Source organism: Peromyscus leucopus, chromosome 4 (assembly GCF_004664715.2).
Source record: "Peromyscus leucopus breed LL Stock chromosome 4, UCI_PerLeu_2.1, whole genome shotgun sequence".
Classification (NCBI taxonomy): Eukaryota; Metazoa; Chordata; class Mammalia; order Rodentia; family Cricetidae; genus Peromyscus; species Peromyscus leucopus.
Window position 1 is genome coordinate 93635169 of NC_051066.1, and position 21716 is coordinate 93656884.

General features: G+C 43.6%; 1 protein-coding gene across 3 annotated transcripts in view; it reads right to left on the minus strand.

Moving 5' to 3' along the window:
• Fsip1 (fibrous sheath interacting protein 1) overlaps positions 1-21716 on the minus strand; it is a 127662-nt gene that overhangs the window by 91868 nt on the left and 14078 nt on the right. For all 3 annotated transcript variants that reach the window (XM_037205108.1, XM_028888072.2, XM_037205107.1), the window contains exons 6-10: positions 17947-18051; positions 16667-16791; positions 14159-14269; positions 10462-10620; positions 2408-2542 (exon numbers count right to left, since the gene is read on the minus strand). In XM_037205108.1, coding sequence (XP_037061003.1) covers positions 2408-2542; positions 10462-10620; positions 14159-14269; positions 16667-16791; positions 17947-18051 — 635 coding nt within the window. The remainder of the gene's footprint in view (positions 1-2407; positions 2543-10461; positions 10621-14158; positions 14270-16666; positions 16792-17946; positions 18052-21716) is intronic.

The following is a 21716-nucleotide window of genomic DNA, read 5'->3' on the forward strand; positions in this document are numbered from 1 at the left end:
TCCTTTGACCCTCCATGTATCATTATACCAGCTCTCCTCACCCTGTTTCAATTCAATGCCCATTTTTTGGAAGGCTGTCAGAGAGACCTGCCATCTTTGCTGACGGGCTTCAGGTGGGCCGTGGCTCCCTTGCGCACTCATCTCATCCTCACAGACGTAATGCTGTCCTATCTCCTCCTCGCTCCGATCCCTGGTGCACACAGTAACCTTTCTCACTCTCCATTTCCGAGCCTGCTTTTCTTGGTCCACCCTTCCTTTCATTCATCCTGAGTCAGGAGAAGGACAGCATGGGTCCTCTGCAGGATTACCCCCTTCCGGCTTCCATTTGCACTACCTGTACTCCATCCTCTGCCGTCCAGAAATAAGCTCACACAAATACCATATCACTGACTTTCACAGCCCTATCCTCAGAGCAGCACAAGACCAAGACCTAAGACTGGTGATCTGCTGTGTCTGCTCACAAAAGATCACAACTGAGCTTGCTGACTCGGCATTCCCTCAGAGGAGGAGGGGATGAAGCGGGTCACTGGACCCTCACCTGAGTATCCACTCTTCCCAGTATGAGATCTTGCCCTAATCTCCTGTGACCTTGGGCCCTGGGAAAGAGCCAAAGTATCTAGGCTGGGGAAAGCTGGGGAAGGACTTCATCCTTGCAGCCATGGAAAGCCACCATCCACGGTGGTGTAGCCCTTCTAGTGGAGCTCGCCTATACACCTGCCCATTACCCTTCACTCATGATCTCTAAGCAAGCCTAATAAACTCATTGGTTCCCGGGGTAAACTTCGGTGGAGTTAAACTTGTTCTCATCTCCCCTTGGGAAAAATTTTCACAATATACTAACATCACAAAGTTGAGCTTCAAGCCTAAGCAATTTGGATCATAACCATGGTGCCCACAACAGACGCTTGCATTACAGGACTGTAACTCTGGGAAGTTATAAAGTCGTTGGGGGGGGGGGGTTTAGAAGACTGGGTGGGACGAGAACATCCAAAACAATAGAAATCAAGTTTCAGACAGAGGAAAAAACAAGAGTCCCAGAGACTGTTTGTCATGTGTACGGCAAATGATGGAGAGATTGTCTAGGGAGGCTTTTATAGAGCTGCTTTATGGGCCCTATGTGAATGTGCAATCCAACACAAAGTGTGTGGAGCTCAGCTTCACTGTGTTTTGTGTGTGTGTGTGTGTGTCTGTCTGTCTGTCTGTCTGTCTTCTTCCCATAGCTCCTAACAGCTGAGTCCAGGACCGAGGCCATCTACGGAATGGCTGAATCCCACTCTCTCAGCTAACCTTGACCAAGACAAATGTGCATCAGCAGCCATCAGCAACCATCCAGAGCACAGAATGAAGCAGTTTTTCCAGCCTTTGCTCCAAAGTCAGTCCTGGGAGACAGGTGTCTCCAAGAGTAGGTATCAGGACTCCTGTGTTGGGTTTAGCTCTTCTTTCCCTTCCCTAAGACGGGCTGTGGATTTGATCCTCAGCTCACCAGTTCTGTGGCCATGCATTATACCTCTTTTCCCCAAATCAGTCATCTTTCAATTAGTTTATTATTATAATGTGTGCATGTGGCACGTGTGTATACTTGTGCATGTATGTGAGTGAGGGTGGGTGGGCGCCACAGCACACGTGTGAAAGGCAGAAGAAAACTTTCAAGAACTGCATCCACCATGATTTCCAGGATTCGAACTCAGGTCATGAGGCATAAGCAGCAGTGATCTTGAAAGGATACTCCGTTACAGGGTCAAGGATAAGAAAATAATGTAGACTAAGCGGTTCCCAGAAGCATCCTCCAGAGGCTGTCCCCTGCTCTCCCTGCTTCCTGACTTCAGACACAATGTGACCAGCGGCCTCCGGCTCCTGCTGCCACAGTCCGAGGCCAAGGGCACTGTCACCACCACGTCTTCTCTGCCATGGTGTACTGTACCCTCAACTGTTGACCAAAAGACCTTTCCTTCCTTAAAAACAAAGTTCAAGGCCAGCCTGGGCTACACACTGAGACTCTAGCTCAAAAAACATATTTTTTTTAAAAGCAAGAAAAATATGTAGCAGGCTAAAATTATTTATACTGTTTTAAAATTTAAAATGTATTTATTGTAAACAAGACACATGAATTTTTAAGCATTAAAGCTAATACATAAGAATGGGATTTTTTTTGAAAACTAAATATTTTCCAGAAGGGAACATGTGTGTTCCTGTCAGACACAGACACGTGATTCTGAGTTCAGATAGTATTTTACGGGTAACACTATACAAATTATTGTATCATGCTATCATCTTAAGTCCTATGAGTCACATTTTTTGCTTTCATTTAGACTGGCAAGTTCTCAGGGCCGATTAAAAACAATCTAGCTGACTGGTTTCTTTAGGACAATGATGGCTATGGTTAGGTTTTAAGTGAGAAAGACCACACCTGTTCATTGATCTCTCTCAGCTTCCCATCAATGGCTCTCAGCCGAGACTGCTGGTCCCTTTGCTCTTTGCTCTCCTGAAGTATCTTTTCTCCTGGAGTTGGCTCCGTATTTCTTTCTTCATCGGGGTCAGGTTCCTAAATTCAAAGCAAAAGAACTCACTCACAGGCCAGTTAAGGTACAGCCATAGACCCTCCAATGTGACTGAGACCTGAAGGTCAACTGCGTTGCTTGGTGTCTCTTCTCTTCAACCCGTGTTTAGAAATTTTTTTCAATTTTCCTATTTGAGGAAATAAAAGTCCAGATACACATGAACAAATGGGGAGATAAACTCGGTGTCTGGCATCATCTGAAAAGCAGGAAGGTACAGTAGAGAGAACCATGGCTGGGTAGGAGCCTGAGTCCTGTTTGCAGTTTTTCTGGGCTTCAAGTCTGTCACACGCATTTCTTTTTTTATTTCTTTAATTTCTCTAATTCTTTGCAAATACTCTTGTACAATGAAATAGGATCATATCCACTCCCCATTCACCCCTCCAGCTCCCCCTGGATCTCCCCCAACATGTCCATCTCCAAATTTCATGTCCTCTCCTCTTTAAAATAATAATAATAATAACAACCCACTACATCTGTTTAGTGCTGCCCATGTGTGCATTGCTATGGGGGCATCAGAAGCATGTGCAGCCTACCAGTGGCCACACCTCCAAAGAACAATGGGTCTCCGTCCCCCAGCAGTGATCAGCTGCCAATAACCCCTCGGTTAGGAGCGGGGCCTCGTCAGCTCTTCTGCCACCTGGACTGACCGGTGGCTGCGTGAGGCTGTGCAGGCGACCACAGCTGCTGCTGTTCCACATGCATGCTAAGCCTGCCCGTCCATGTTACCAGAGGCGGCTGCGTAACAACGGGAGGGACCGGACTTGCAAACATCAGAAGCTTGGACTCTCGGTGCCGCCTGGCTCCTGACTAAGATGACATTACCACGATGAATCAGCTTCTCTCAGCTCTGGTCTTACCATCTGATGAGACCTGGCCAAAAGTCATCCTAGCACGTAAATGACACGCAGCAAAGCTCGGTACCCAGCAAGCTGGATGTGTCCTTTGAATGCAGGAAGTACTATACAAAGGAAGCACTTCCTGGCTGCTTCTTGCCTGCCAAGCACATTGACAGAAGCATGGTTGCTCAAATTTAACAGCATTTCTAGGTGATCAGAAGTGGGCTCTTTTTGATGGGAGGTTGAGTCTGTATCTAAAACTGAATGGCCTCTCTTCTCTTCCACAGATATCCTTCTCCAGGTTGTCACACAGGAAACTGGCATAAGAGGCATCTCTGGTTGTTTTCAAGGGAGTACGAACCCACTGTTCTCATTCTCTACCCATAGCTGGTCACCAAAAGTACTCAGCACGCTAGTTTATAGTGTCTCCCTGATCAAAGCACCTCATTCTTTTTGCTGCCTGAATTCAGACCATTCACCAGCAATTCATCAATGACATGATTCAGGTCATCTGCATGATCCATGAATAAATATGAAGGCCAGGCACCACATGAGAGATTCTGGTTCAAAGGCAAGGGCTAGCAAACTGAACACTTGAAATTCAACTGCCTGTAGATTTGAGAATTACTTAAGTTAAAGTAAGGACCCCCTACTAAAGAGTCCTAGTGCAGTCATCATCCCATCTACTTCCTCCTCTGCAGAGAACCAATGCAGCAAGATGCCAGGTGTGTACGGCCCGGGGAAGTGTCACCTGCCATCATCTGGGACTTAGATTCAAGTCTCAGCCATGCTCTTAGCTGCTAACTCCCCACTACCCCAGGTATCCCAACACAAACTGGACCCCCGAACCTACACAAGTATTGACCACTAACTCTAATTTTGGTTCTCAGAACTTTGATCACGATTAGTGTTTAATCATACTTAGAAACGAATGTCAGCAAAATGCACATTAGACAACGTTCTCCTGAGTGACTAGTCATGTGAGGAGTTCACTCAGTGTGTAAAAATGCTTGCCACACAAGCCTAAGGACCTGAGTTGGGATCCCCAGAACCCATGAAAAAGCTGGACACAGTGGCACGAGCATCTGAAATCCAACTGGCTGTGTGCTTCCTGTTTCTTGTCCTGGCTGATGCCTGGGAAGGGGGTCAGGAGCTACCTTTGCACAGGAATAAACTGGAAGAAGTTTAACAGTAATTAGCTTGATGAGCTGAAAATAAAAAACTTGATTCAATAATGGGAGTATAGATCAGTGGTAGAACACTTGACTAGCATGCATGAAGCCCTACATTCAGTGTGTGTACGCGTGCATGCGTGTGTGTGTGTGTGTGTGTGTGTGTGTGTGTGTGTGTTCCAATTTTCTTAGTTTTTTGTGGTTCTTGAATTTCCTACAGTAAATGTATTCATTTCATAAACAGAAAGGTCATTTTTAAAAATTTTCAAGCAGCTGGCATTCTAGCACCCCTATTTCTGTTCTGCTCTGACAGTGTACTCTCCATATTCAAAAAGTGCAGGCCTAGGGGTCAGGTCTCTGGTCCGGCTCTGGTACATCAATCAGGAATGCAAGGATGTGAAAGGATGTCAAGCCTCTTCCCAGGCCTTGGCTTCTGCTGCCTCGTCTGCAATTCTCTGCACGTGGAGGGTACATGAGACCTTCCCTTAGTCCCTTAGTCCCGCTCCCCGACAGCGGGACCATCTAGTTCAAGGACCATGGGATGAAAACAGGCCAAGAGAGAAGAATTGAAAAAGAAAGCCACTGGTGCCGTCAAGTGACCCTGCTGCAGACTGAGCCGATGCCTGGTGCGGGAGTTCCTTTCTGACAGCAAACACCAGCCAGAACTGTCTTCACAAGCTCTGAGGATTCATTCAGCAGATTCTCCAAGCAACAGATTGTTTCTGTGGCTCTGAGTCAGCCAGCAAAGGCTCTCCGTGATGTACTCAGAGGGCCTCCTGGCACCACAAGGAGAGAATTAACCCTGCGGTAAACTGATATTTGTTATTTGACTAACTGAGTGCCAAGAGATTCTGAGTTTACCCTTTAGGAAATAGCTGTGATGTTGGCTGAGCCAACAGAGGCCTCTGAAGCGAAATAAACTCATTTTTTATAAGTCAAATACAAAGGAAATTACTCAGAGCCCACTAAGTTATTTGATATTCAAAGAAGCCATGCGTTAAGGACACAGGCCTGTGTGGGCAAAGCCAGCCTGCGGCGCATGTCCAGGCTCACTCTCTGCATGTCTATAAGCCAGCTCCTACTTCTTGTCCCACATGGGTCAGTTTCCCAAACGTAGTAGGAAAAATCTTTCAAACAGACTGTTTTTATCATCTTGGAATGTTGCCAAGGAATGAAAGAAACCTTGCCAGCATTGGAGGCATCATTAGAAAACAAAATACAAAATTCGAAACAATCTGTAAAAATGGGGAGCGAGAGTGATTTCCAGATCTAAATGAGAATTCTGACAGCCTGGCTCTAGAGGCAAGGAATGCAGACGTGAGTTCTTGTTTATCCTTCAGTGCAAACACAGATCCTCGTGAGACACACTGCCATGGTTTCTGGAGGGAGGTAAAGTCAGGGCTTGTAACTAGCATAGACTGAGTGATGGTAACTGGATTCCTGCTCTGAACCCATGCTTTAAATCTGGGGGGAAACGGACTTGGCAATAGACATTTTTCAGGATTACACGTCTATTGCTCCTAAATTTTAGCTAGTGTTGAAAAAGAAACAAACAAAGCAACCTCATTTTCTTGCTCTCAGCAAAGGGGTGTGTGTGTGTGTGTGTGTGTGTGTGTGTGTGTGTGTGTGTGTGTGTGTGTGTGTTTTGGGGGGGGTTGGCAAGAAAAAGAGATGAATATAAATACAATGTTCTTCACTCAAATAGTTGGAGGATTTGGGGGTTTTGGTTGGTTGGTTTGTTTGTTTGTTTTTGTATTACCAAACTGTGTGTGATGGAATTAATATTCTCAGCACAGGACAATAAATCAAGCTAAGGAGAGCCATTATGTTCAATTAAGTTAGTTGGTTTGAGAACAAAGAAATACCTCTTGTCAGTAAGAGACATTTCTGAAGACTCTCCTTTGACCAGAGGAGAAAAAAAAACTCTAACCATGAAGTGGAATTCTAGATTTAGTAAGACTGATTGCATGAGAGCTGAATAAACTCTATGTCTTACAAGAGCCAAGAAGAACAGCATTTATTATTGAATCCAGTTGCTGAGGATTTAAGAAACTGGATGTTACACAACTCCCATATCATAGATACTTCTGAAGAAAGCTGGAATCTAGTCTATGTACAAATGAGAAAAACAAAATTAAATGTCATCACTCAACTTTACAGGGTGATTTCCAATATGGAGAAAGAAGTAACTTGCTGGCGGGTCAAGGGATTGGAAAGCTCAGGTGTGCACAGTTAATCTACAGAGCTCATGACTCAAACCTGCTTCCACTGGTGCTCTGTGGCACCCATAAGATGAGAACTAGAAGTACATGAGAAAACTGCAGCCACAGTATTGTTAATATTACGGCAGCCATGACAGAACATGCTTTGTTTTAAATGCGGCCACATGCTTTGTTTTCACAGAGGAAAAGACAAATGCTACTTTAAAATTTTTTTTCCATAGTTGGGGCTGGAGAGATGGCTCAGTGGTTAAGAGCATTGGCTGCCCTTCCAGAGATCCTGAGTTCAGTTCCCAGCACCCACCTATCAAACAACCACAATCAAAGCTCCTAACTATCTACAGTTGGATCTGATGTCTTCTTCTGGCATAAAGGTGTACATGCTGATAGAACACTCACATACTTAAACAAATAAATCCTTAAAAAAAATAACATCTTTTTGCTGGGTGGTGATGGCGCATGCCTTTAATCTCAGCACTCAGCACTCAGCAGGCCGATCTCTGTGACTTTGAGGCCAGCCTGGGTTACAGAGTGAGTTTCAGGAAAGGCTCCAAAGTGACACAAAAAAAACCTGTCTCAAAAAACAAAACAAAACAAAGAACAAAAACAAACAAAAAAAAAAAACAACCTTTTTTCCCCATAGTTAAGAGCACCAGGCATGCAATTAATATAAGGACAGTCACAACCAGCAAACTTCTAAGGACCAGAAAAGTGATGTCCCTTCCCTTTTGCAATGATCAGAGCTTTGGTAATCTCTGCGATCATTTCTAGAGACCCTCAAAGTATGTGTCATAGGTTTCCATGCCTACCAACTTAACATCATATCGTAACCACAAGCAGCTACATCAGGGAGCCTGTGTGTTTCAACTTGTCCAGAACACCATTTTCTCGACAACATGGTACCGAAGGGTGAGTGGCCAGGAGGGGGAGAGCCAGAGAGGACAACAGCTGCTGACCAGCTCAGCTGGCCCACTAGCCGACACCAAGGAGTCAGGCCAAGTGTTGCCATAGTTTCTAATTTCTCAAAGAAAAACGAGAAATTAGCATTTTCATTTGAGTTCACTTAACTTTTAAATATTGACTACAAACATTTGTAAACACTTTGTGGGCCTAAGGAAGCCCATTTGTGAATTTATCTGGCCCCACAGCCACCAGTTCCAACCTTGTGCTACTTGGTGGCAGGCTTCTGCGGGTTTTTTTGAGGTGGGTTCTGGGATTCAAACTCAGGTCCTCATGCTTTGGAGGCAGACACTTGAATGACCTTTTATTTTTTATTGTTGTTACATGTCTATATGTACATACATCTATATTCCTAAATATAACCTGCTCAGTCTGAATAATGTTACTCAAAGCAAGGCTTTTGTACTCCAAGGTAACCCATGTGCCTGACTGATCTTCAAGCCCCTGTGATTCCTAATGTACAGTAAGGCCTAGGTCAATGTCTGTTGAATTCTTTTGAAAGTAGAAATTTAGGGACAGGAGAGATGGTTCCGCAGCTCTTGTGAAGTGTTTGCTGCTCTTGTGAAGCGCTCCGAGTGGCCCACAACTGCCTGCAGCTCCAGCTTCGAGGCTCTGACACCCTCTTCCAGACTCTGCTAGCACCCACCCACATGAATATGCATGCACACACAGGCACACAGGAACACACGTGCACAGACATACACACACACACAAAAAAAAAAAAAAACCCACAAATAAAAAGAAGTCTTTAAGTAGGAATTTATATTCCACTTGAAAGACATTCTTCTAAAGGTTCGTGAAGAAAATCTGCTGATGAGCCTAATGGTCTGCAGAAGAATGAAAAGGAAATGAATTCAAATGCTAAGTGTGTGTGCTCAACACCAGAGTGGAGCCCATTCACCAACTACACAGAGATAAAGAGCTTATGCATTCTTTTCAGTGAACTTATTCAGGAGATCTCACAATTCAAAAATGATTACCATGAAATAATTTGCTAGGTTTGCATTTCTCCTTGAAAGTTCAATGTGCTGTGCTGGTTTGCGCTAGACGCTCCAAGAGGAAACTGAACACACGTCCAGATGATCTGCTGTCTTGCACGGAAGAAGCAAGCACCAGTTTCTTCTCAGCAACTATTACGCTCCTGGTCTGTCCCTGCATTTGGTGCCATCTTCTCTTGGTTTTGTGAAAAAGTGTTGTTTCACACAAAACTGCATGATCTCAGCCCACACCAGCACAGTTGTGCATCGGTGATTCAGATGATGATAACAAAACCTAGCAAAGAACTCACAATATAGTTGAATTTCTAAATCCTGAACAAATCTCTAAATCCTCAGCCTCTGTGGAGAAGAATGGCTGACAGCCATGACGAGAGCATCATCTATCTCCACAAACACTGCTGAGGCTTTAGAACACAGCTGTCCTAGAACCCTACCAACAACAAAAAGTCAGATGAAACGTGAAAAGAATAGAGGGACCTCCAGGCAATTTTATCACTCATCTTAACTACCTCTTACTGAGAGGCAGAACGTGGTGATACAAACAAAACACACTAGAGTAACTTGTGTCAAAGTCCCAGGGCACATTCAATTACAAGGAGTATTCCAATCCTCTCTTTCCACGAACTCTGACCCCAATCCAGAAATTAGTGCTGGGAACAATACCACTACTGCTTCTGCTCGAGGGGTCGGGAATGGCTCCCTCCTGGTCCTTAGAATCCTAACCTAGGGAAGCTGAGATAGCTCCCAAGGTGCCGCCAGTTATTAAACCGTTTCTTTGGGACATCTTTACAGTTTATTTAGCTAAGGTAACTGCATCTTCTGGAATGGAATCACCGTAAGTTACTGATACTTAATTTTTTTGAAAGAGCAACACACACACACACACACACACACACACACACACACACACACACACACACTTCTCTTCATACCACCACCCGAGCCCTAACGAGACCACTGGCAGTGGAATGTAGAGGAGCAGGAAGGAAGGAAGCTTCCTGTGCCCAACACTGCTCTTCTCTGTCTTCTACACTCCACACTCTGTAGAAGAATTTTGGAGGGAACCCCATCCACACTTATTTCAGAGCCGTCAGAGGAGGGATATCACCACAGCAAAGCTTCATTCTCGCTGTTAAAGGAGGAGGAAGACCACGACAGAGTAAGGGCACATGACTGGCTCTGCTCACATCGAGAACCAAAAGAACAGAGGAAAGGCTGCAAAGGACTAATGAATACTTCTCTAATCCTGACCAAGAACTATCTTAAACCATAAAGATACAATAATATTAAAATACGTAGTAGCTTCTAAATTGCCCCATCCTAGAAAATTCCCAACTGAAAGAAAAATAGGTAGAAAGTAGAAATAACCCAGAGAAAGTGCACAGTGCTGGGAAGACTGAACTGTTTGCAGGTGTATTCACAGAAGAGCAACGGGACGACCCCTCTTCAGATGAGATTAGAAAGTCCATGCAGTAGCTTTTGCTGCATTAACCTCAACAGTCTGCAGCAGTGCCCCTAGTTAAACACACCTTGTCATTCGGCCAGGCGGGGTGGTACACACACCTTTAGTCCCAGCACTTGGGAGGCAGAAACAGGAAGACCTCTGTAAATCTGAGGCTAGCCTGTTCTACAGAGGGAGTTCCAGGACAGTCAAGACTATAGGGAGAGACCCTGTCTCAACTCGCCCTTCCCCCTCCAAAACCAAAACAAAAACATACCTTATTGCTCTGACTCTCAAGTCCTGGATAAAGGCTGAAGACGGATGGCGAGACCACAGAGAATTCCTGGAGTTTTGTGTCAATCTGAGCAAGCTGCTGAGAGTCAGTGGCCGCCAGGGTATAGCCTTCTCCTGGGACCAGCCAACCACACTGATCACTCTAAAAGGAAACCAAGGTGACCGGGTCATTCCCATGCTACATTTGTTTCCAAACATACTTTTTAGACCTCTCCATCAGAGAGAGCCCAGGGCTTAGAAAACACAGACACCACCGGACAGTGAAAAGTAAGTACAGTTCATGGTTTTATTCTCTTCTCAGCCTGGGCAAAGTGTCTTCTGGTGATCTCTTTAGAGTCCCTCAGCCCCATAAGCTGGTTCTCTTTCATATGATCACTCTTCCACTTAAAAACAAACAAACAAAAACTATGACATGATGGGAAGAAATCAGCTTTAACTGATAAAAGTGTGGTATTTTCAAACTTTATTCCAATGAACCAAAATAATTTGGTCTTAACTAGGCTCCATGCCCAAATATGTTTAGCCCAAAAATCTTTGTGTATAGTGAACTATACTTAGCTTAAGATATAAACCAATTATAACAAGAGTATGCTATTGTAACCGAGTAACTGAGTCCCAGCCAATCACAGCAGCTGCTGAGATGGCTCTCGGTGGTTAAGAGCTGGGGCGGCTTCTGCAGAAGAACCACATGCTGGTCCCAGCACCCACATCAGGGAGCTCACAACTGCCTAGAGCTTCACCTCCAGATCCGACGCCCTCTTTTGGCCTCTGTGGGCACACACACACATGCACAGCATACATGCATACACATAAATAAGGATAAAACTTCAAGAAATAAGATCCATTAATAGGATCCATTCACAACTGCCACACTGAATGTTTACAGTGCACGATCATTTTATCGGGCACAGGCGAGTCCATCTGAATAGGCACAAAGCGCTGCAGCCAGGGCTTGTCAGACTCATGGCCACAAAAGTGGAAGAAGGTGTGATGAGTGGTGTTCAGAAAACTGACCTCGGGTTCGCAATGTCACGTCATTTCCAGTTTAAAAAAAAAAAAAAAAAAAAAAAAAAACTACAAAGTCTGAAAGTCTAAAAATACAAGGAAAGTAGTACTACCCAATTAGTCACAAATAAGAAACTGGTTGATTAATTTCCCAATATAAAAACTGAATGATCTAAGTGATAAACAATTACCAAAACTAAAATTATAGAACCAATGACTAAATAGCAATTCATTCAAAACTTTTGCCTGAGTGAAATTATTTTTGTCTTTTTCTTTTCTTTCTTTTTTTTTGTTTTTTTTGTTTGTTTGTTTTGTTTTGTTTTGTTTTTTTCGAGACAGGGTTTCTCTGTGTAGCTTTGCGCCTCTCCTGGAACTCACTTTGGAGGCCAAGCTGGCCTCGAACTCACAGAGATCCGCCTGCCTCTACCTCCTGAGTGCTGGGATTAAAGGCATGCGCCAACACTGCCCAGCGTGAAAATATTTTTAAATGAATTAAAGGAATCTATTGCTAAAATCCAACAGAAACATTAATGTCCAGGCACCATGCAATTGCAGCAAGAAATGTCATATATTAAATGGAAGGTGACATTGTCTGGCTCTGCCTGCCCAGCACCACCTGGACGCCGTCAGCCTGTGTGGGAAGCTTAAACTTTCTTGGCTTGCAGGCATCTCACCTTCCCAAGATAGAAACCAGAGATGATCTCCCCAGCCTCCTTCCCAGTCAGGGTTGAAGCAGGTAACTTAGTAGCCACTAACCAGGCTCATCCACTCACTAGTATTAGACATAAGTGACCTGGGTTCCACTACAAAACCTGTTTGCTACAATGGAGGCCTCAGTCTGGAGTCTCACATTCATGTACACGAGTGTGTACATACAACACTTGTACACACATATTCACTGCATACACATACATATACAAGCAATTAAAAAAGAATTCATAAAATACAAGAAACATACTGTTTCAAAGGTAAAAACTTTTAACATTCTGAAACTAAATTTCAGATGATTTCAACATATTCAGGAGGAAGGAAGGTGGGAGAAGAAAAACAATCCTACCCCAAATCTAGGCTGAACAAGATGTGAGATTTTAGGAATGTCTTAGTTGGGGTCTCTATTGCTACATGGTGATGAAACACCATGACCAGAAATCAAGCTGGGGAAGAAAGGGTTTATTCGGCTTATATTTCCACATCGCTGTTCATCACTGAAGGAAGTCAGGATAGGAACTCGGACTGGGCAGGATCCTGGAGGCAGAAGCTGATGAAGAGGCCATGGAGGGGTGCTGCTTACTGGATTGCTCAGCCTGCTTTCTTAAGAATCCAGGACCACCTGCCCAAGGACGGCCCCACCCGCCATGGGCTGGGCCCTCTCTCAATGATCACTAATTGAGAAAATGCCTTACATCTGGTCTCATGGAGGCATCCCCCCACCATCACCCGCTCAACTGAGGCTCCTTCCTCTGATGACTCCAGCTTGTGTCAAGTTGACACACAAAACCAGTCAGTACAAGGAAGTACTTCTAAAGTTGACAGAGAATAACAATACCAGGTCAGAAATAGGACTGGATTCCCAAAAAATGTGAGGGGAAAAGAGTCAGCGAATAAAACAGATGAAACGTGATCATTAAAATACGTAATTTGAAGTCAGGAAATGTTCCAAGTTTTATCAGTGGTCATTCCATATAACAACAAAAAGTAGTCTAAAATAACAAAAATATTGTTTAAATTGATACTATGAAGTTTAAAATACTTGAGGGATAAAACATCAATACTAACTAAGCCAATATGCCAGACAATATTAATCACAACAATTCACTGTCAGCATAGCAAGAGCAGTTAGAGAGAGAGGTACCATATACTGACCACCCCAACAGGAAGGGGCTCACCCAGTTCCACAGTGAATAACTAAAAATGACACCCGGGGGTCTAATTCTGCTACCAAAGTTTTTGTTAATAAACTAAGACAATAACCTTGATGAGTGAAGCTGAGGTGACCTCAGAATTTCGTGGTGTGTAGCAGTGTGTGTCACCCAGCCCTGGCCTCCATCCCTGCACCCAGCACCCACAGGGCCTTCAAAGGTTGTAATCTGTGAGGCTCTGGCATTTGCCTTGGATTTGGAGTGGAAGAAGGGCTATTATGTTTGTCCACACAGAATTTTTTCCATGGGAATTAATTGTTGACATTTAAAGCACATGTTTCCCATTTAAAAATCTGATTTTCCAGCTTCTCTCAAAAATTCGCAGGATTCTGGCAGCCAGGGTAGTCACGGACTGGGGCCTAGTGTTCATCTGGTACAGCCTCCCCTGTGGCCACAGCTGTCACTGCGCATGGACTGTTCTGGAACCTCCAGTAAACACTACCCTCGGCACCTGCGTGTCCTGGTCTCCCATTTGGCTGCCGGCCTCTGACACATAAACAAGGACGTGGGCAGGCCCAGACATTCCAGTCCTATCAAATCCCTATTCAGCCTAGGAAATAAAAGTCAGACCAGAGTGCCAGGTGCTTCAGGTAACACAAGAGAGCATGTTTCTTTGAGGAAATAAATTTGAAAACATTAGGATTTTATAAGGCAGAGAGTGTCTTCGAACTGGAAAATTGTAAACTTGTGCTAAGAGGTCGAATGGCATATAAAGATCAAGACAGGTAAAGTCGTTGACAGTCCGAGCTTACGTACCTCAGAACTGGACAGTCCTGAATCTGTATCGTCCAGGCCTTTCAGGAGTTCATCCAGCCTTTTTCTCTCTCTGTCAATCATAACCACTGGGCTTCTTGAACTCTTGGCCAACTACAGGATGTATTAGTAAGAAAGATAAACATGCAGTGCAATGTGTAGTCCAGTAAAAATAAAAATTAAAAATTCTACAAATACACTGTTTTAAAATTTGAGAGATTAGTATTTTGATTTGCTAAGTAATTTTATTTTACGATAAATCTTTTATAAATGATCATTCTCCAAGCAGGTATTTCCAGTATATCTAAGTCTCTTTTATCTGTGTGTGTGTGTGTGTGTGTGTGTTGTGCTCGAACATTGGTTGGCTACAGCACAGATGTGGAAGTCAGTAGACAACTTGAGGGACCTTTCTTTCACTGTGTGAGTCCAGGAATAGAACTCAGCTTGGGGCAAGCACCTTTACCCAGAGTCATCTCACTGGCTCCAGGCAGGCCTTCTTATTAACTTCAAAAGTCATTTTTTATATTATAAAATTTTTTAATGTAAGCTACTTTCAAACTTCTTTCTCCAGATACATAGATACAGATGGTAGATGCATAGATATATTGATATAGGGGATACAGATATGCAGATGTAGGAGCCTAAAAACATTGGCTGAGACGCCAAGACGGTTACTCTTGGTTACTTCTGGTACCGCCCATCCACTTAGTGAAACTGCTTTTAAATTTCTAGAATGTCGGGGCTATGGTGATATTTTATTTGTATTAAAATGTTATTTGTATGTTAATAAATAAAGTTGCCCGGGGGTCAGAGCTATTAGCAAGCCATAGGAAAGCAAGGCAGTGGTGGCATACGCTTGTAATCCCAGCACTTGGTAGACAGAGCTAGGTAAGTCTCTGTGTGTTCAGGGATACAGCCAGTATTGGATACACATGCCTTTAATCTCAATACCAATCACAGAAAACCTGGAGATCTATACACACAGGCTGTGACAAGGCGGTCATGTGGTTGGGTTTACAACCAATGAGAAGGCAGAACAGAAACACTATAAAAAGACAGACACACAGGAAGTAGCTCTGGTTTGGAGAGGTAGGACCACCTCAGGAGGAAGAGTAAGGTTTTAGCTCTTAGCTCTGACCTCTTGGCTTTCTTCTTTGCATTGGTTCTGTGTTTCTTATTTAATAAGATGGTTGGTTACATCTACACGGGGCTGATCATATAAACCAGTTGGTAGGACTTATGTCACATGCATGAAGCCCTTGGCTCACTCTCTGGCACCTCAGAAAGCTGGGCATCATGGTGCATATTTATAATCCCACTAAATGTGAGGCCAGCCTGGGCTTATCTCAAAAATAAATTAGTTAATTTCTAGAATATCATATAAGGCATTTAAATAAATATTCCATTGATATTGTTAAAAGGAGAGAAGGGGAATCTAAATTGAAGCTGTTGTGTGGATTAGCAAGAACTTGGAAACAGAGAAAACTCCACTGTTCTTGGAAAATGAAAGAGTCCATGAGGATCCAATGGGCCAGCAGAGACGAGGGCAGACGAAGGTGGAAACGAGTCCCTGAAGTTACGCGGACATGGGGCACAGAAGACGGACAGTGGCAGAGCCCAGCCTCGCAGAGCCCGGCCTGGCCGTGGCAGCTGGACTCGGGAACCAAGCTGCCTGGCATGGCATGCCAGCTGTGAGAAGAGCTTGAGGCCCGAGCTGAGAACGCAGCTCTCTCGTTTTGCTGATGCTTTATCAATGTGGTTTCCCAGTGACGAGCTGTCCAAGTAGTCACTGTGAGCGTCTGTCCACCCCACAGACATTCCTTATAGATTAATTAATTAGCATTCTGGGCTAATAAAGGAGTCCCTGTGCTCTTAACTGATCTGTGTCTGCCTTAAAGACAAACCAAATCGGGCTGCCTGGACTGTGGTGCGCCAAGGATGAACCCCTGAATCGAGGATAGTGACCAAGCGGTGGGATATCAGAGTGGGGGACAGGAGGGGGGACTAGAGGGGGGACCAGAGGGGAATTAGAGGGAGGTAGACTACCAGCTGGTCTCTCTAAGCCAGGTTTGCTGCTCTGCCAGGAACATTTTCCACTATAAGTTGTAAATGCAGTCGCTACAATATCAAGTCTTGTAACAAAAATGAGTCAATAAATAAACACACATATGCACACTTTATTGATGTGCAAGTTAAAATCCGGAGGAGAGCTCAAAGCTCTTTCCATTTCAGAAACTAGACTATTTCTGAATGAGAAAATAAATTCTAGTTGAAGCTAGCAGTTCTGAAAGAGACAGACTAGGATTGAAGGAGGCAGAGCAGGCAAGGCAAGATGGGTGATGTGATATAACTAGACTAGAGAGCCTGCACAGGCGTGTGTACCCACCTATGCACACACGCACCCACACCACCCACACTCACACACACAAAGACAATGAATAGATCACACCCCAGGACCCTCTCTGCCCCCGGCTCACTCCCACATTGTCACTTGAATCGTGAGATACCCACCTCAATGTTCCGCTTAATAAAATCCTGGCTGGGTTTACTCCTAAGCTCAATCTTTTCTGTATTTGAAAGGGCTTTCTTTTCTGTTTTGATCAGTGGCTCATTTTTTTCCACATCACAGGTAAAATCTAGTATTGAAAAAGTTCAATATGATCTCATAATTATAATTGTGAGTCATACTAAAAATTCATTTTAAGTATACATTAAAATATATTTTTAAAACACATACAGAATAAATAATTTTTAAATTCTTGACCCAGAAACACAATATGGACTCTTTCTTTGTTTTAGATTTATTTTCTCCCCATCTTCCTTAAGCCAGATTTCTGTCAGTGGCAGCCTACTTTTTAAAATAATTTTTTAATTAAAATACAATTATATCATTTCCCTCCTTCTCTTTCCTATCACCACCACCACCACCAGGCACCTGCCTTGCTCTCTCTCCTCTCTCTCTCTCTCTCTCTCTCTCTCTCTCTCTCTCTCTCTCTCTCTCTCAAATCATGGCTTCTTTTCCTTTAATTGTTGAGACATAATATAAATATATATAAATAAACATTTATATGCAACCTGTTCAGTCCACATAAAGTTACTTGTATGATATGATTTCAGGGCTGACCACTGGGTATTGGATAACCAATAGGGAGGCTCTTTCCTGAAGAAAACTATTTCTCCCTCTCTCACAACCAATCAAAATGCAGAGAACAAATGATGGAGGGGTGTTCAACCCCAAATGATACATCCAAAGACAACCCCTGCACTTTAGGCTCAGAGAGGGTTATGGAAGAGGAAATCCTTTCTGTATTTGAAAAAGGTTTCTTTTCTGTTTCGATCAACGGCTCATTTTTTTCCACATCACAGGTAAAATCTAGTATTGAAAAATTCAAAATGATTACATAATTACAATTGTGAAAAAAGACTCTAAGAGCCAGAGGAACAGAAAATCTACAGCCTACTTTTTAAAAACTATCATGCAAAATTTCAAACACCCAATAGTAGAGTGCAATAATGAAGTTTCCATAGGTAACTTTAACATGGGTCAACTCACAAAGGATTATATGCTACATAAGTTTGTAATGCTGTGATTGAACCTAGGACGTGTCATGTCTTAGACAAGTTCTCGGCCACTGAGCTACAACCTCAACTGTTATGTTGCACCTTAAACTCTAGCTACTTACATCTGTCCATTTCTATAAATTATACCAAGTCCCTTCATCCACAGCTATTTCCATATACATCCAGCATCCTCTTGTGGCAATCTATATAATCACACAAATTAAACATACCCTTCTTGATAGTCTGCACGACACAATTTTCGTAATTTTCTGGAGGAATCTGAGTATGAAACACCGAGAAGAAGGTGTCTTCAGGCTCACAGTGTAAAGGCTCTCCTGACACAAAAAGAGAAAAAAAGCACTTGTTCAATCTATACAAAACAAAATGATTTACACAGCTGACGGGAGGACTGAATGCCCCTCTACTATTCCTCAATCCCCTCCACACACACCACCTGTTTTTTAAAAAATCACTCCCAAGTTGAAATGGCAATCATCATCACATGAGCCACAGAAACGGACGAATGGCTGAGAACAGCCAGACAGCACTTCCCTAGACGAGACAGCAAGATGGCACTTCCTAGATGCACAAGAGCCCGCTAGAGCATCACCATTCTCTATCCATGACCTAGGCAGATCCCAGACTGTGATACAGACACTGCACACACTCAGTAACAGAATTATGTTTTCTGTCTTTATTTTAGGCCTCCAAGTTGAAGATTTTAAGTGCATAGTCGGCCATTAGTGACTGTCTTTGAGCTAGGCATGGTAGCAGGTAACTGAGATTTCAGTAACAGGGAGAGGACGCAGGAGGACCAGGAGTTTAGGGTCATCATCTGAGATACAGCAAGTTCAAGGCCAGTCTGGGCTACATAAGACTCTGTCTCAGAAAAACAAAAGACAAAGCCTGAAAGATGGCTCCATGGGCCAAGGCACTTTGTGCGAGCCTGATGACCTGAGCTCCATTCCAAGTAAAGATGGAGGGTCCTCTACCTCCACACATGAGCTATGGTATGCACTCCCCATCGACCTGCACACACACACACACACACACACACACACACACACACACACACTTTTTAATTTAAAAGAGAGAGAGAATGTAATTGGGAGACTCGTGGAAGTTAGCATTCTTCTCTTGAGCTAAGCTCCATGAAGAAAATAGGACATTGCAATGTTCAACATATTTTGTTTGACTACAATTTTTTCTTTGTTGTCATATTAGTCAATTTAACATTGTATATCTTTGTCCTGGCTAGGTTTATGTCAACTTGACACAAGCTAGAGTCATTTGAGAGGAGAGACTCTCAGTTGAGAAAATGCCTCCCTAAGCTTTGCTTATAGACAAGTACATGGGAAGGCCCAGCCCATTGTGAGTGGTACCATCCCTATGCATGTGGGCCTGAGAAAAGCCACAAGGAGCAAGCCAGTAAGCATCACTCCCCCATGGCCTCTGCATCAGTTCCTGACTCCAGGTTCCAGTTCTGTTTGAGTTCCTGCCCTGACTTCCCTTGGAGATGGAGGTACCTGGAAGTGTGATTGAATTAAACCTTTTCCTCCCCAAGCTGCTTTTGGTCGTGGTGTTCTTTCTTTCTCCCACAGCAATCTTTTTTTTCTTTTCTTTTTTTTTTTTTTTTTTTTTTTTTTTTTTGGTTTTTTGAGACAGGGTTTCTCTGTGTAACAGCTCTGGCTGTTCTGGAACTTGTTTTGTAGGCCAGGCTGGCCTCAAACTCACAGAGATCCACCTGCCTCTGCTCCTTGAGTCCTGGGATTAAAGGCGTGGGCCACCACTTCCTAGCCCTAAAACCATCTTAAAAATCAATTTTCTCGGTGACTTAACATGACATGTTGAATCTGCCAGTTTGTGCCACTGAAATCTTTTGTTTTAAAAAGCATGACAAGTATGGTGGTGCACATCTTTAATCTCACCACTTAGGAGGCAGAGACGGCTGGATCTCTGTGAGTTCGAGGCCAGCCTACATAGTGAGTTCCAGACCAACCAGGGCTACATGGTGAGACTCAAAACAAAACAAAACAACTTTCAAACACTATCCACAAAGTTAAAACTGATAATTTTTTTTCATTAAAATTAAACATTTTGGGATTGAAAAGACAGTTTAGGTGGTAGAGTGCCCACTGCACAAACACAGCACCTCAGTGCAAGCTGTGGAACCCAGGCAAAGGAAGTTGGGTGTGGTGGGGCACAGTTGTAATCCCAGCTTTGCGGAGACAGAGACAGGAAAATCCATACGACTCATTGGCCAGTCAGCCTTGATGAATCACTGAGCCTCAGGTTCCAGTCAGAGTCTCTATCTATAATAATAATAATAATAACAACAACAATAATAATAATATTGACAGCTCCTTAGGTTAGCTTTAATTGTCAATCTCACACAACCTAGAATCACCTGGAAAGAGAGTCTCAGTAAGGGATTTTCTACATGGGATTGGCCTGTGAGCATGTCTGGGGGTGCTGCCTTAAGTTAATTGATGTAAGAAGATCCAGTCCACTATGGGCAGCACCATTCCCGAGGCAGGGGGTCCTGAACTGCATAGGAGTAGATAAATGGAGCTGAGCACAAGAAAGCAAGAGGCTCGTGTATACCTTCCTCCCTTCACTGTGGATGTGATGTGACAAGCTTCTGCCACAAGCTTCCTCCCAGTGATGGACTGTAACAGGGAACTGTGAACTACCAAGGTTCTTTCTCCCCTAAATTGCTTTTTGTCGGAGTATTTTATCACAACAGCAACAAAATGCAACTAGAACAGACAGTAATCAATAGAATGAAGTATTATTCATAACAACCAAAAAGGGAAAAAGTTTAGCTACCATGTCAGCAAAAGCCATAAGTACATACCTCTAAGTGAAAGAATGTAGTCGGAAGGCTTTCACTGAAAATTCCAATCATACAACATTCTTGAAAGGGCAAAACTATAAATAGAGTAAAATTCAGTGGCAGCTAGAGGGTTGGGGAAGGAAGGAGAGTTGAATAAGGGTTCACACAACGGGCTCTGTTAGGGCTGTAAAACTATTCCATATAATACGGTAATTGTGAATGTTGGCGCTATGCCTTTTTAAAAAGCATTTACCACCAGAACATAGAGTGAAAATCAATGTTTGTAGATCTTTTGAAAAGATCACTTAAGAGATTGAGGAATTGGCATGTGGAATGCAGAAATGTGGCAAGACAATCCAAATGTATGACAAATGAATAACACAGTCTCATTAAATAGAAACATATGAAAAGGTGGCCGCTTAACTCCAAAACTCTAACTCTGAAGAATGGATCCTGAAAGACCAAAGGCAACAGAAACTAAATGTGAGAACTACGTTCCAGGTGATCAAAGTGTTTTCTGTGGGTTAGCGATACTGTTTGTGTCCCGTGCAACTGAATAATTGAGTAAAGAGATGGCGGAAGGTGGGAACAGGTTTCTCAACGTTGGAATACAGATAAGCAAGAGGGTTAAACCACAGTTGTCCATGCCGGGTGATGGAGTACAGGCAGACACATGAGTGTGTGCGAACTCAATTTTAGCTCATACAGAAACGGCCACATACAGGCATATGTATAGACACGTGTGTGTATGGGTTAGCATACACACATACATTTCCTTTCCTAGAGGAAACTCCACCTGGCACCCAGATGCCGACATCTAATACCACTCTCCAGTGACAGGAATCAGGCTCCTTGGAGACATGGCTGGTTTCAAGACTCGGGTGGGGAATATAGAAGAGTCAGAAACAAGAAAGATGAGATGTGCCCATCAAGAGAAACAAGACAAACCCCACAGTGACAGCAGGGGGCAAAGGGACACGGGTACCAGCTCAGAGACCATCCAATGGCCAGATGGGAGGTGGGGCCAATCCAACTCACAGTAGAGATCAAAATCCACTGATACCAGCCTAGTCCTGACACAACTGAGTGAGTCGGAGAAAAACAGGCAACGCTCCCCGCGGAACAACGCAGGATAGTGTAGGCCCACAGTCTGCTCTCAGTGGG